Genomic DNA, 15,591 nt, shown 5'->3' on the forward strand with positions numbered 1-15,591 from the left:
CTGTATAAAACTTGATTTAGACAACATTGGCAATAGTATATACAGTCCTGGCCACCAAACTACCAGAAAAATATGGAGGCTCTGTAGATGGTAGATGTTTACCAGGATGCTGACTGGTTTAGAGGTTATGAAGATTGAGGAGGAATTGGGCAAACTTGATTTGTTTTCACTTGCATGTTGAAACATAAGGGGCAATTTGATAGAAGTTTACAAACTTGAAAGGCATGGACAGAATGGATAGTCACAGTCTTTTTTTTTTCCCCCAAGGTAAAAATGTCAATTATTAGGGGACTTAGTTTAAGGTAAAAGGGGGTGTGTTTAAAGGAGATGCAAGAGTCAAATTTTTTACACTGAGGGTGGTTGTTACAACACCGTGGTGAACCCTTCAGTTAATTAAACCAAACACCCAGAAAAGCACACCGCGCCTCATCATCTGTTAAAATATGAGTGACAGAGAACTCCCAAATTCCACTATTTAATGAAAAAAATATCAATTTGTTCTTTAGCTCTAAAAGTGAACATTAAACAACAACTATTCACAACTCTAAGCCCCCTTTCTCTTAATTGCTTATACCTGCCTCCAGCTCTATAACAACATCTTGTTCCAATAAGACACATTAAAATTACATCAACTTAATTTCAAAACCACACAGCAGCTGTCATCTCTGGTATCTTTCTCTTCTGGCTGGAGATCTCCCTGGGTCGTCATCTTTCATTTTACTGCGAATATGTTTCATGTAAAAAGGGACCTTTTGATAGTGTTTCCTAATTTCTTGAACCTCTTTCAATGGCAGTTTTCAAAATGCCTGTGTTTTTATATCCCCAACATCAGATTGTCTCATTGTTGACGAAACAATAAATTCAAATTCAATTGGGTTTTAATATCCTGGGGCATAATGTAAACTAGTTAAATTTGAACTATTGTCAAAACAGCAATCAACTCAGGTATTCATTTTACAGCCATATGTTACATATTTTCAATTTCCCAGTACACTCTGGGAATGCCATCTCATCATATCACAGGTGCTTGTAGTCTCTCAGTTCAGAATAGCATTCACTCTCTCTTAAAGGTACTGTACACCCCTTCAACTTCATAACAGTGAAAAGCATCTGGAATGAGCTGCCAGAGCAGTTGATGGAGGTGGATGCAATTGCAACATTTAAGAGGCATCTTGAAAGATATATGACTAGGTAGGGAATAGAGGGATAAGGTTTTTATTTTAGTAAGGTATCATGTGTCACTAGGATCGGTTCACTGCATTTTGTCACTTATATAAATTATGTGGATTTGAACATGGGAAGTATAGTTAATAAGTTTGCAGGTAACACCAAAATTGGAGGTATACTGGACAGTGAAGAAGGTTACCTCCGAGTATAACAGGATCTTGATCAGATGGGCCAATGAGCTGAGAAGTGGCAGACAGAGTTTAATTTGGATAAATGCGAGGTGCTGTATTTTGGAAAGGCAAATCAGAGCAGGACTTATACACTTAATGGCGAGGTCCTGGGGAGTTTTGCTGAACAAAAAGACCTTGGAGTGCAAGTTCATAATTCTTTGAAAGCAGAGTTGCAGGTAGATAGGATAGCGAAGAAGCTGTTAGGTGTGCTTTCCTTTATTGAACAGAGCATCGAGTATAGGAGTTGGAGGTCATGTTGTGGCTGTGTAGGACATTGGTTAGGCCAGTTTTGGAATATGGTTTGTAATTCTGGTCTTCCTCCTAACAGAAGGATGTTGTGAAACTTGAAAGGGTTCAGTAAAGATTTACAAGGATGTTGCCAGGGTTGGAGGATTTGAGCTATGTGGAGAGGTTGAATAGGCTGGGGCTGTTTTCCCTGGAGCGTGTGAGGCTGAGGGGTGACCTTATAGAGGTTAACAAAATCATGAGGGGCATGGATAGGGTAAATAAACAAGGTTTTTCCCTCGGGTTGGGGCATTCAGAATTAGAGGGCATAGATTTAGGGTGGGGGGGGGGGCAAGATTTTAAAAGGGATGTAAGGGGAAACTTTTGCATGTAGAAGATGGTGTTTGTGAATGAGCTGCCAGAGGAAGTGGTGGAGGCTGGTACAATTACAACATTTAAAAGGCATCTAGATGGGTATATGAATGTGCTGAGGACTGAGAGCCATGGGTTAGAGGGATATGGGCCAAGTGCTCGCAAATGGGGACTAGATTAGGTTAGGATATCTAGTTGGCATGGATGAGTTGGACCGGAGGGTCTGTTTCTGTGTTGTACATCTCTGACTCTGTCGGCCTGGTCTATGTGGGTTATTGTGTTGTACTGTTCTTTGCTTTTTAGCAAGGAGTAGGGATAGAGGCCAGCAATGTTTGAAAAGGTTGGGGGAAACAGTCTTGATGAATGAAGATGCACCTCTTAACAATAAAATAACAAACTGATGAGCTTTAAGACTTGGCCCATTGCAAATAAACTCTTAAATAAAGTTTATTTTGAAAAGCCCAACCAATATGTCAACAGCCATAGACCGCATTTATCTCAGTGCAAAGAAGACTAGGGACCTGATTTATGAGGCATTTATCTTAGTGGAAGGTCTGGACTTCCAAAAAATTATTCATATTGTGTATTTCTCAATATTCAAGCACGATAAAGCATATGCAAACAAAGATGTATTGAACATCAGTTCAGACCTCGTCAGTGATAAACATCATTGTCTTTGAAGTTAGGTCCCAGGTGAACTATAGTAACCTCTACCTGTTGTGCCAGCTGTGTTTTGAAAGTATTTGTTCCACATGAAATACACTTCACCTAATGCTGTTTTCAGCTGCCATCATGCAGTTTAAGAGTTTGATTCTAGTTTGCTGAAACCTGAAAATGAGAAGCCCATCCAATTTAATAATTGAAAAAGTGACCGTGAAGTTAGTGGATTGTTATCAAAAACCCAGTTGCTTCACGAAGTTCCTTTTTAAGCTAAAGATTAAAGCAGGCCTTAGTGTTGATCAGCATGAGACTCGATGATAAAAATTTATTCAAATTGGTAGGCCCTGAAAAGACTGCAACAGTTCAACAAGATGGCTCATTGCCACCACTTCAGGGCGAATTAGGTTATGCAATAGTTTCAGCTACAATTAGTTTTTGTTTTTGTAGCTGCTATGATTCCAAGCAAATGACAGTTGCACACTAGCAATTTACAATTAATTGCCCCCAATTGTAACAAAACTCTATGAATCAGATAAAGGCCAATGAGCATCCCATCTAGACTCACCACTATCCCTGTAACCATACATTTTATCATGGCCAATTCACCTAACCTGCACATCTTTGCAATGTGGGAGGAAATGAGAGCACTCTGGAAACCCACATGGACACAAGGAGAACTTGCAAAGTCCACACAGTCGCCCAAGGCTGGCATCAGCCAGGTCCCTGGCACTGAGGCAGCAGAGCTACCCACTGAGTTACATGCCACCCCTCAACTCTACAACCAAAATAATCTTCCTAATTAGTTGAAAGATTTAGAAGTTTTAAAATCTTTTAAATCTCTTCTGGGTCTTCTCTACTCTGATTGATAGAAAAAGTTCAAGTACTTTGAGTCTTGCTTGTAGTCAATTATAATCTATCCCTGGGTATTATCCTGCTGAATTTATGTTGTGCATTCTAAGTGGCTTTTGTATTCATGTTAAAACATGGCACCCAAGCTGCATGCAGTATATTAAATGGGAACTAATCTTTGACTTGTACAAATTTGATTATTCTCAGGTTTGAGCATAATGTTCAAACTCAATGTTTTTAATATGGCTTTATTTTGTACTTTGTTCACTGTAAAATGCTTTGGGATGGACATGACTGCAAGTTTTTCTTTTTATCTACCTGTAATGCATTTTCCCTGAGTGTTGAATCTTGAAGTCTTTATTAGTTTAAAAAAATCCCACAACATCAGGTTCCAGTTTATCAGGTTTATTTGAAAGTACAAGCTTTTGGAGTGCTGCTCCTTCATCAGGTAACTAATAGTGCAGGATCATAGGACACACTTTTATCTATTACTATAAATTCTGTCATCCACTGATGCCATGTATTGAACAAACCTAGATTGCTGTACAGACTTTAGTCACTTAGAATGGGGATGCAGGTTTCGATTGATTTAATAGGTACATCCCAGAACTTCTTTCAAGTCACAGTCTTGAGACAACTTAAGGTTTTATCAGAATATCAAAAAAGTGACATCTCGGCTCAGGCAATGTATTAAAGATGTCAGGTTAGAGACTGTCTGTCTGTATCCCAACTTTGAGTCAGGCTGATTCTATTTCCAAAGTTAAAATGCCACATGGATTGACTGCCAACAGATTGTAAGCTTTTTGAACAAAAAAGAATGTACCTGCAAATACAAATCTGTTGATGCAATTTGATAATTTTCTAACATTATAATAAATCACCAATATAATGGTTTCATGGTTCCATCTTAAAAGTACGTTAAGTTCACACTAACCTTTGGGCTTGTTAGCATGTACAGAGCTAATGCTTTATGTCAATATTTTTAAATTCTGCTCTCTTTCATCATAAAGTCTCAGATATAGCTCACACCATGATTCAAACTCCTGAGACTCCTCATTTTTGAAATCTTTTTTACAATGCTTCATCCAGAAATGGCTGGTCTGTTCAATAAAACTCTGTTTAAGGTAACAAACAAAAAACCAAAGAACCTCATCAAAAGAAAGAGTACAAGTCGTTGAATGTTCAGTATTGTACATAAACATTTAACCGATAGATATGTCCTGTAAATTAAAATACAGAATGCTGAATTGAAAGAATGCATTATTTAAAAACCATGCATTGTCATTGTTAAGATGATGTCACGTTTCCCAGATTATGGTTCAATTGTTCAATTTCTCACTCAAGTTTCAGTTGTATGCCAGGATGTGGTCAAAGTTTTATTATTGTAATCGATTAACACTTTTGACACATTAAAATTGTCAAATCGTAACTCCTTTTCATCCATTTTTGTCCCATTAGTTTAATGATCTTGCACTTGTCCACATTTGGCGCATTGTCCTAACTTATATCCATTGTAAGGTTCTTATTTCCTCATTGCAATTTACAATCCCGTGTATTTTTATGTTGACTGAAAATTTGGCTATAGAACCTTGTATCCAAGTCATTAACCTTTTAAACAAGAACATTCAAAAGTTGATTGGGGGCAGCTATTGCAGGAAAAGGGATGGATGGAAAGTGGGAGGCCTTCAAAAATGAGTGAACAAAAGTCCAGAGACAGTGTGTTCCTGTTGGTGCTAAGGGCAAGGCTGGTAGATGAAGGGAATATTGGATAACTAGAGAGATTTGAGGCTCTGAAGAAAAGGGAGGCATATGTCGGGTATAGACAGCATGGAATGAGCGAATCCCCTGAGGAGTATGAGAGAGTATACTCCAGATAGAAATCAGGAAGGCAGAACGGGGACTTGAGATATTTTTGGCAAATAGGGTTCAGGAGAGTCCAATCAATTTCTACAGATACAAAATAGCAACTAGGGAGCGAATAGGGCCCCTTAAAGTTCAACAAAGCCACCTATCTGTGGAACCCATAGGAGATGGGTATTTCATGTCAGTGTTAATTTTGGAGAAGGATATGGAAGTTGGAGAATTTGGAGAAATAAATAATGATATCTTAAAATTATTACAGAGGTGATGGTGTTAGACGTCTTAAAAGTGGATAAATCCCCAGGACCTGATCGGCATACCCCAGAACCTCTTGGGAAGGTGGGAAGTGGGCCCTTGCTGAGATATTTGTACCACTGAGAACCATGGGTGACGTGTCAGAAGACTAGAGGTTGGTTAACATGGTGCCAATATTTAAGAAAGGTGATAAGGAAAAACCAGGGAATTGTAGAGCGGTGATCCTGACGTCAGTGGTGGATAGGTTGTTGGAGGGGATTCTGAGAGACATGCATTTGGAAAGGCAAAGACTAATTAGGGATACAGGATGTTCTGCTGTAACGCGACATTTGTGTTCCTCTGCAACCTTTCGCTATTGAAAATCATGCTGTGGAAGAATGCTACACCTGTTTAGTAGAAAGTTCATGTTATCCAAACAGTATCCATAATTTGTCAATCATGTTATAGTCAATTTGCGTTGACGAAACGCATGTTACACCAGAACGACGTATAATTAAAATGGTTGTGTGTGTGGAAAATCATGTCTCAATAACTTGATTGAGTTATTTTTAAGATGTGATGAAGGTAGAGCAGTAGACATTGTCCATGTGGAATTCAGCAAGGGGTTTGAGAAAGTTCCACAGGTAGGCTGATTAGCAAGGTTCAATCACAAGAAACATAGGGAGAGCTAGCCATTTAGACACCCAATTGGCATGAAGTTAGGAGACCGAGGGTGGTGGTGGAGAGTTCAGTTTTGGATTGGAGGCGTGTGACAAATGGTGTGCCACAAGGATCGGTGTTGGGTCCACTGTTATCATTTATATAATTTACTTGGATGTGAACATAGCTGGTATGGTCAGTAGTTTGCAGATGGCAGCACAATTGGTCGTCTAGTGGACAGCAAAGAAGGTTACCTCAGATTACAATGGGATCTTGATCAGATGGGCTAGTGGGCTGAGGAGCGGCAGATGGAGTTTAATTTGGATAAATGTGAGGTGCTGCAATTTGGAAAGGCAAATCAGGGCAGGACTTATACACTTAATGCTAAGGTCCTGGAGTGTGTTGCTGAACAAAGAGACATTGGATTGCTGGTTCTTAGTTCCTTATGTGGAGTCACAGGTAGATCGGATCATGAAGAAGGCATTTGGTATGCTTTCCTTTATTGGTCAGAGCATTGAGTATAGGAGTTGGGAGGTCATGCGGGTGTACAGGACATTGGTTATGCCACTTTTGGAATACTGTATGCAATTCTGGTCTCCCTGCTTTGGAAGGATGTTGTGAAACTTGTAAAATCTTTCTGAACCCTTTCAAAAATGTCGCCAGGGTTTGAGGGTTTGGGCTATATGGAGAGGCAGAATGGGCTGGGGATGTTTTCCCTGGAGTGTCATAGGCTGAGGGGGTGACCTTTTCGAGGTTTATAAAATCATGAGGGGCACAGATAGGGTGACTAGACAAAGCCCTTCCCCGGTGGGGGAGTCCAAACTGGACGCGAAAGATTTAAACGGTTCCTAAAGGGAAACTTCTTCATCTAGAGGGTGATGCCTGTATGGGATGACCTGCTAGAGGAAGTAGTGGAGGCTGGTACAATTACAACATTTAAAAGGCATCAGAATAGATAGATGAATGGAAGGGTTTAGAGGGATATGGGCCAAATGTTGACCAATGGGACTGGGTTAGTTTAGGATATCTGGTCGGAATAGGCAACTTGTAGATTATAGATTACTTATAGATTACTTTACAGTGTGGAAACAGGCCCTTCGGCCCAACAAGTCCACACCGACCCGCCGAAGCACAACCCACCCAGACCCCTCCCCTACATTTACCCCTTACCTAACACTATGGACAATTTAGCATGGCCAATTCACCTGACCTGCACGTCTTTGGACTGTGGGAGGAAACCAGAGCACCCGGAGGAAACCCACGCAGACACGGGGAGAACGTGCAAACTCCACACAGTCAGTCGCCTGAGGCGGGAATTGAACCTGGGTCTCTGGCGCTGTGAGGCAGCAGTGCTAACCACTGTGCCACCGTGCCGCCCACAAGAAAGGAGGAGAAAGTTATTCCTCTGCTGTTATGATCATCATTATTATCCCATTCACCAGTTGACCCTGAGCTTACTGACCTACATTGCTTAAATGGAGAATGTGCAAACTTCACACAGTCGCCTGAGGGAGGGATCGAACCCTCTGAAGTGTCAGTTTCCGTGCTGTACATCTCTATGGCTGGCTATAATTCTATTTCCTTTTTGAAGGAGAAATCATTGAACGCTGGAAAAGGCACAAGTTACATATATAACTCAAATAAATCATTTAATAAGGTATCACATTAGCGGCAAGTGCGGGAAATTATAACATGGTAGTATGAGTGAATGTAAGTATGTGAGTAGAGAAACCTTTAGGAGGCAAATAGTAGGATGAGTGTTTGGAATTACAATGTATGGGCCATCGAATTTGAGGGATCTGTGGCAACATTCATTTTGTTTTGATTTAAGCAAATCATTAGAATCACTACAGAAAGAGGCTATTCGGCCCATTGGTCTGCACCAACCCTTCAAACAGTAACCCATCCAGAATCTTCGTTACCCTGCATTTAGCATGGCTAATCCACCTGACTTTCACATCTTCAGACTATGGGAGGAAACGGGAGCACTTGGTGGAAACCCACGCAAACAAGGGGAGAATGTTCAAACTCCACGCAGACTGGAATCCCAAGGCTGGAACTGCACCCGAGCCCCTGTCCCAGAACTGGTCTGACTATAGGTTCTAAAGAGTGATAGTGAAACCTAAAAGATTAAGTCAAAATTATCTGTCATAGTAAACAGTGAGAAGGAATGTAGAAGGATTGCACATCCGGAGTAGGAGTATAATTGAATGTGAGGGGAAATGCTAGGAGGGAAAACACAATGAGAGGAAGCACTGTGGTTTTCTGTACAGGAATTAATTAGCAGGTGGAATTTTCAGAGACAATTGAATCATAGATGATAGTATATTTTAAATGGAAACTAGTTGAGCAATTTCCAAAAAACAAAGGGCAGGGAAGTGGAATTAAAGTTTGCAACAGTGGTTGAAGAACTAGCAGCAAACAAAATGGACTGATTGACCAGGATGTTAGAGTTTCTTGAATTTCGTTTGGACTTCAGAATCATGTAATTTAATTGCTAGAAACACAATGTTCACTAACATTCCATAAGATCACAAGCTATTGTCATCTTGATTTGTATTTCCCCCTCACTTTGCTACAATAGTATTGTGGAATTGACTATATGCGCCTGTCATTTTCTCTGCACTGATTGGCTGCATGCTGGGTTTTAGATAATGATGGGCTTGGAAGCAGTAGAAATGTTCTGTGCACTCTGTCTTTTAGTTTTATTTATGAGAAGTTGCATTGTTTTGCCAATAAAAGAAAAAGGAGAAAGTGAGGTCTGCAGATGCTGGAGATCAAAGTTGAAACTTTATTGCTGGAACAGCACAGCAGGTCAGGCAGCATCCAGGGAACAGGAGATTCGACGTTTCGGGCACAGGCCCTTCTTCAGGAAGGGCCTGTGCCCGAAACGTCGAATCTCCTGTTCCCTGGATGCTGCCTGACCTGCTGTGCTGTTCCAGCAATAAAGTTTCAACAATAAAAGAAAAACCCAGTTCGATTTTAAAATACTTGGCTTTTTTCCTGTTCTGCAGGGGAAGATTGATATAAATACTCTGTTAGATATCCCGTTGCCTAAATTCCTACCAGATGTCGCTGATATGCCTTCTGATAGCCCACCTACATCTCCTATCAAGAAATGTAAGTGAATCATGAATATTTTAATCGGTACTTTTCCTTTATCTGTCGCTCTTATTTTCTGGTAATCTTTCCAGCATCTCTCACTTGTCTTGACAAAATAATTGGAAGATAAAGTTGGATAGGTTGGGCCTGCATGCATTAGAATTTGAGCTCAGAACTAAGAGACAGAATTTAAGATTAGATTAGATTCCCTACAGTGTGGGAACTGGCCCTTCAGCCCAACAAGTCCACACCGACCCTCCGAAGAGTAACCCACCCAGACCCATTCCCCTAACACTATGGGCAATTTAGCATGGCCAATTCACCTAACCTGCACTTCTTTGGACTGTGGGAGGAAACCAGGTGCTGTGAGGCAGCAGTGCTAACCACTGAGCCACTGTGCTGCCTCCATATTTTTAAGAGACCTCATCTTTTTAAAAGGGAAACATTTTCCTCCAAGGGTCATTACATCTGTAGAATTCTATTTCAAAGATAGTTGTGGCAGACTCATTAGTATTTTCAAGAGTTAGTTGGGTAGATTCTTTGTGAACAGAGAGTTCGAAGGAACGAGGGATGGGGGGTGGACAATAAAATCAAGGTCATAATCTGATCAGATCTTACCAAATGGCAGAGCAGCCTTGAGGGGTCAAATGGCTTACTCCTACCTCTAACCCATGTGGTCACTTATTAATCTAGACTTTAAAGCTAGATAACATGAATGTCTTCAACCAACACACATAGCTTGGTATTCTTGAATGTGACAGGATCTCTGTGATGCTGAACTAATATATATTTCACTTTTCCCATACAGTGAGGCATCTGACCTCCTTATTAGTGCATACTCATGATTTGAGATCAGAAACTCTCTCAAATTTCCTTTTGATGTTTATTTAATGTAGAGGTGAAATGGGTGCAAGAGTAGACTACATTCACTTGAGTTTGTTCTACTCTTTAAAGAGATCATGGCTGATTAGAATACTCCACAATCCTGCCTACCCACATTAACCTTTCACCCTGTTGGTTATCAAGAGTCTATCCACATCCGGCTTAAAAATATTGAAGAAAGTGTTCCAGACACAAGACACTTGAGAAAAACTTCTCCATATCTCTGTCTTAAGTGGGTGATACCTCGTTCTGGAATCTTCCACTAGAGCAACTAGGTTTTCCATATGTCAAGACCCCAACATGATCTTTTGTTTCAATGAAGTTAGCGCTTATTCTTCTCCCACAAATACAAGTCTAGCCTGTCTAACATTTCCTCAAATAGATTAGATTAGATTCCCTACAGTTTGGAAACGGGCCCTTCGGCCCAACTAGTCCACACCAATCCTCCAAAGAGTAACCCATCCAGACCCATTTCCCTTTGACTAATGCACCTAACACTATGGGCAATTTAGCATGGCTAATTCACCTGACCTGCACATCTTTGAACTGTGGAAGGAAACCAGAGCACCCTGAGGAAGCCCACGCAGACTCAGGGAAAATGTGCAAACTCCACACACAGACAATCGCCCGAGGCTGGAATTGAACCTGGGACCCTGGTGCTATAAGGCAGCAGTGCTAACCACTGAGCCACCATGCCGTCAGTTTAGTAATTGTGCCCATTGCAGGAATTAGTCTAGTTAACCTTCCTTGTACTTCTTCCAAGACATTACATCCTTTTCTTAGATAAGGAGACCAATACTATACACAGTACTTCAGATGTGATCTCACTAATGCTCTATATAACTGATCCATAACATCCCTACTTTTGTACTCCATTCCTCTTGTAATAAAAAACTAACACTGTGTGAGCTTTCCTAATTACTTGCTGACCCTCCATACTAACCTTCTACAGTGCTATTGGATATATCTGTCAGGTTCAGAAGTTTTGAAGATGGTGGCTATTATAGTTAGGAATTTGTTCAGATCAAGCAATTGAGGTAGACAGATACGGTTGTTTGGATATAAGTGTAGAGCATCATGTCAACTGTCTGGTCACCTCAGGGTGTAAGTAACCATTAACTTTAGGGCAGTCTGTGTAATATCGAAATGAAAAGTAAGGAACTTATCAAAAGCTGCAGTGTTTCAGTTATGTAGGTCAACTGTAAATAGGTCACTAGGCAGTTTTAATGAGGTACTGTGTAACTGGAAGCTGACTGATCGGCTGTAAGTAATTTGTGATTCAAATGTTCTTCTAGGGTGAATGACCTGCTGAAGCACAGCTGGTAACAGTGAGCTGAGAACCGACTGTGGACTTTTAAAATGGCAGTTTGACTGGAAATTAGTTTATGTGCACATTGGCACAGAGATAAACAGCTGGAGCACGCACATTTATGGTTCAAAAACATGAAAAGGAGGTGTTTTGTATTGCTGGACAGTTTAAAATTTAATGTGGGAAGGAGCTGTATTGCTACATGAACCAAACTGGAGCAGCTGTCCAAGCAGAGAGAATTTGAACCGATACAAAGGGAATCTGAAGGTTCCGAATTTAAATGATAAGTTAGAGAAAAGAGGGATTGAGAAAAATGATCAGAGTCCTAAAAAAGAAGTTAAGACCTTTTAAACTCAATACAGAAGTAGTTGTGGGATATAATTGTTGTATGTTTTTAAAGCATGCCTCTATTACTTTCATCAGGACTATCAGCAAAGTATGAATAGTACAGCTTTCAGTAGTGCTGTACAACAGGGTTTAAATAGTTTGGTTGGGGATGGACACCAAGTGATACAAAATGGTAGAAAATTTAGAGTGATGAACAGTTTTTAGTTAGTAAATGGAGAAATAAACCAAAGCATGCTGGGATGCTGTTTGAATGAAGGAATGTTAATTCAGGTATGTTAGGCTATGTGTGCAAGTAACATATGAGTTATGATTTAATGGCTATAATGGAGATCTGGCTTGAACATGAGCAGAGAGATCCTATTCGCCTGAGCAGAACATTCCTTGGTTTCAATGCATTCATAAGGAATGGGGAAAGGAAAAAGAAAAGAAGGTGTTAGTGATGGTATTGATTTAAGGTTAATTTGCAGTTCTACACGGGTGATATACTGGAAAACTCAATTTTGGACAAAAAAAAGTAGTTTTTCATGCAGTCTACAACAGAGTCCCAAAGAGCGAAGGCAACAAATATAAAAGCAATGGAACATTTAAAGTAGGAAAATGAATAGTTTTAGAAGACGTTTATCAGGATGGTGGTAAAGATTAGAAACTTAAATTATGCTGAGATTGTGAGCTGTGATTATCCTCATTGGAGGAAGGAAGGTTAAGGCCAAATCTAATAGATCTTCAGAATACTGAGGTATTTTAGTAGACCGAGTTGAGAAAAACTATTTGCTGGAGAGTGGTTCAGGAACCAGATGTTCTTGTGCTTTTACCAATTATTTTAAACCAGGGACTATTCAGAATGTAGTTGGGGTTGCTGGTCTTTGAGAGAGCTAGTCAGATGAACTGGAGGGGCAGAGATTGGGTCCAGCTTCAGACTGGTTGTACAGGTATGGGCATTGTCAATAAAATGTTCCTGTTCAGATATACCATTTGTCTACCCGGTATATAATTCCTGGTTCCAAAGCAAACACCAACATGAGAAAATGCAGAGAAATGTATCCTCGCATTTTAAGGTTTGAAATTAAATTTCATAGGAGTTTGCAAAAGAATATTAGGAATGTACCTGAAAAATAATTTTGTGGAGGAAGTGCTGGGGTTAGGAACTAAATTGGAATAACTCTTTAAAAGGGCCAGCAGACATTTGACAGGCCAAACATCCTCTGCTGCATTAAGATTCTGTGAATAGGGCACATGGAGTGGAAATTGTCTATACGTGAATGCATGCAGCTAAGTAATAAAACAATGATGTTAGCTGTACAAATTCAGTTTGAAGAACTTAATTTAATGACACTATAAAAATATGCCAGGTTGCAGGATCTTTAGAAGGGAGAAGCAAATTGAGGAAAGAGAAGGAGCAATTACGTTGATTATAAAAAAAGAACAATTGCAACATCAAAAGAATTCAGTATGCAAGATTACAAAGGAATTCAGATAGTAAAAACAATATGGGTAAAACTAAACACAGAGAAGGATGCAAGACTTAGAGTCATAGAGATGTACAGCATGGAAGCTGACCCTTCGGTCCAACACATCCATGCCAACCAGATATCTCAACCCAATCTAGTTCCACCTGCTAGCACCCGGCCCATTTCCCTCCAAACCCTTCCTATTCAAATACCCATCCAAATGCCTTTTTAAATATTGTAATTGGAGCAGCCTCCACCACTTCCTCTGGCAGCTCATTCCATACACTCTCTGTGAAAAAGTCGCTGCTTGGGTCTCTTTTATATCTTTCCCCTCTCACCCTAAACCTATGCCCTCTAGTTCTGGACTCCCTGGCCCCAGGGAAAAGGCTTTGTCTATTTATCCTATCGATGCCCCTCATGATTTTGTAAACCTCTATAAGCTCACTCCTCAGCCTCCAACCCTCCAGGGAAAACAGCCCCAGCCTGTTCAGCCTCTCCCTGTAGCTCAGATCCTCCAACCCTGGCAACATCCTTGTAAATCTTTTCTGAACCCTTTCAAGTTTCACAACATCTTTCTGATAGGAAGGAGACCAGAATTGCACGCAATATTCTAACAGTGGCCTAACCCATGTCCTGTACGGCCGCAATATGATGTCCCAACTCCTGTGTTCAATACTCTGACCAATAAAAGAAAGCATACCAAACTCTGCCTTCACTATCCTATCTATCTGCTACTCCACTTTCAAGGAGCTATGAACCTGCATTCCAAGGTGTCTTTGTTCAGCAACACTCCCTCGGACCTTACCATTAAGTGTATAAGTCCTGCTAAGATTTGCTTTCCCAAAATGTAGCACCTCACATTTGTACTTGTCCACAATGGATAACACAGGCAGTTTTATCTATTATGAATGGTGGAATGGGACACAATGTTGCATTAATGGCTTATTCTTGTTACTAATTCCTAAAATTTAGTTAAGCAAAAATATGCAGAAACAGATTCACGAGAATGGTTCTAAGGATAAGGAACTTCCAAATAGATAGAGGCAATTGGAACTGTCTTTGTTTTGAAGAGAAGGTTTAATTGAAGGATTCGAAATTGTGGGGCCGGGGATAGAGTCGATAATGAGAAACTAATTGGCAGAAAAAGCAGTGGAGACGTGAGAAAAAACTTGCCTGTGCAATGAGTGGATAGGATCTGGAATGCACTGCATGAGGGTGTGGTAGAGGCAGGTTTAACCAAGGCATTGAAGAGAGAATTGGACTATTATCTGAAAAGAAAATGTGCAGAGTTGCAGGAGAAAGCCCTAGGCGCTTTTAGAGTCAGTACATATGTTGTAACCATTCAGCGATTCTGTGATCTGAAACTGACATAGACTTTTTCTCCTTTTTACACCAGCAGCGATGTCCAGTGTTCCTGAGAGCACCATGGAGTTTACTGGTCGAAGATTAAACTGTAAAATGCAAGTGTACTCTGGCTCCAAAACGACAAATATTATGAAGATGATGTCTCTGTATGAACAGTGCATTCGAGTCCTACAGAACAACATTGACTGTAAGGAATTGGGAAGGGATGACGTGTCTTCAATTTTTAAAAAAAACTAAGGGAGAAATAGAAAAGACACACAATATGACATTAATATGACATAATCAGACTGGTGTCTTTTTAACGTAATCGTAGTGTCGTACAACACGAAAACAGACCCTTCAGTCCAACTTGTCTGCGCCAGCCAGATATCTTAAACTGATCCAGATCGATTTGGCAGCATTTGACCCATATCCCTCTAAACCCTTCCTATTCATTTACCCATTCAGATGCCTTTTAAATGTTGCAATTGTACCAGCCTCCTCCACTTCCTCTGGCTGCTCGTTCCATACACTCAGCACCCTGTGCATGAAAAGGTTGCCCCTTGGGTCCCTTTTAAATCTTTCTCCTCTTACTGTAAACAGATGCCCTGTAGTTTTGGACCCACCCCCTATCCTGGGGAAAATACCTTGACAATTCACCCTATCCATGCCCCTCAAGATTGTATGAACTTCTATAATGTCATTCCTCAGCCTCTGATACTCTAGCGAAAATAACCTCCGCGTATTCAGCCTCTCCTTTATAACTCAAATCCTCCAATCCTGGCAACATCCTTGTAAATCTTTTCTGAACCCTTTCAAGTTTCACAACATCCTTTCTATAGGAGGGAGACTAGAATTGTACTCCGTATTCCAAAAGTGGTATAACCAGTGTCCTATACAG

At 40.4% G+C, this 15,591-nt stretch overlaps 1 protein-coding gene across 3 annotated transcripts in view; it reads left to right on the forward strand.

Moving 5' to 3' along the window:
• The window catches only part of eloal (elongin A, like), a 120,508-nt gene that overhangs the window by 73,073 nt on the left and 31,844 nt on the right, over window positions 1–15,591 (forward strand). For 2 of the 3 annotated variants that reach the window (XM_043679526.2, XM_087978425.1), the window contains exons 5-6: window positions 9,272–9,377; window positions 14,743–14,898. In XM_043679526.2, the coding sequence (XP_043535461.2) occupies window positions 9,272–9,377; window positions 14,743–14,898 (262 nt within the window). The remainder of the gene's footprint in view (window positions 1–9,271; window positions 9,378–14,742; window positions 14,899–15,591) is intronic. The other variant, XM_043679536.2, reaches the window with a different exon arrangement.

The sequence above is a fragment of the Chiloscyllium plagiosum genome, unplaced genomic scaffold (assembly GCF_037043375.1).
Source record: "Chiloscyllium plagiosum isolate Xiang-an unplaced genomic scaffold, Cpla_swu_hap1 HiC_scaffold_3, whole genome shotgun sequence".
In the NCBI taxonomy this organism is placed as follows: Eukaryota; Metazoa; Chordata; class Chondrichthyes; order Orectolobiformes; family Hemiscylliidae; genus Chiloscyllium; species Chiloscyllium plagiosum.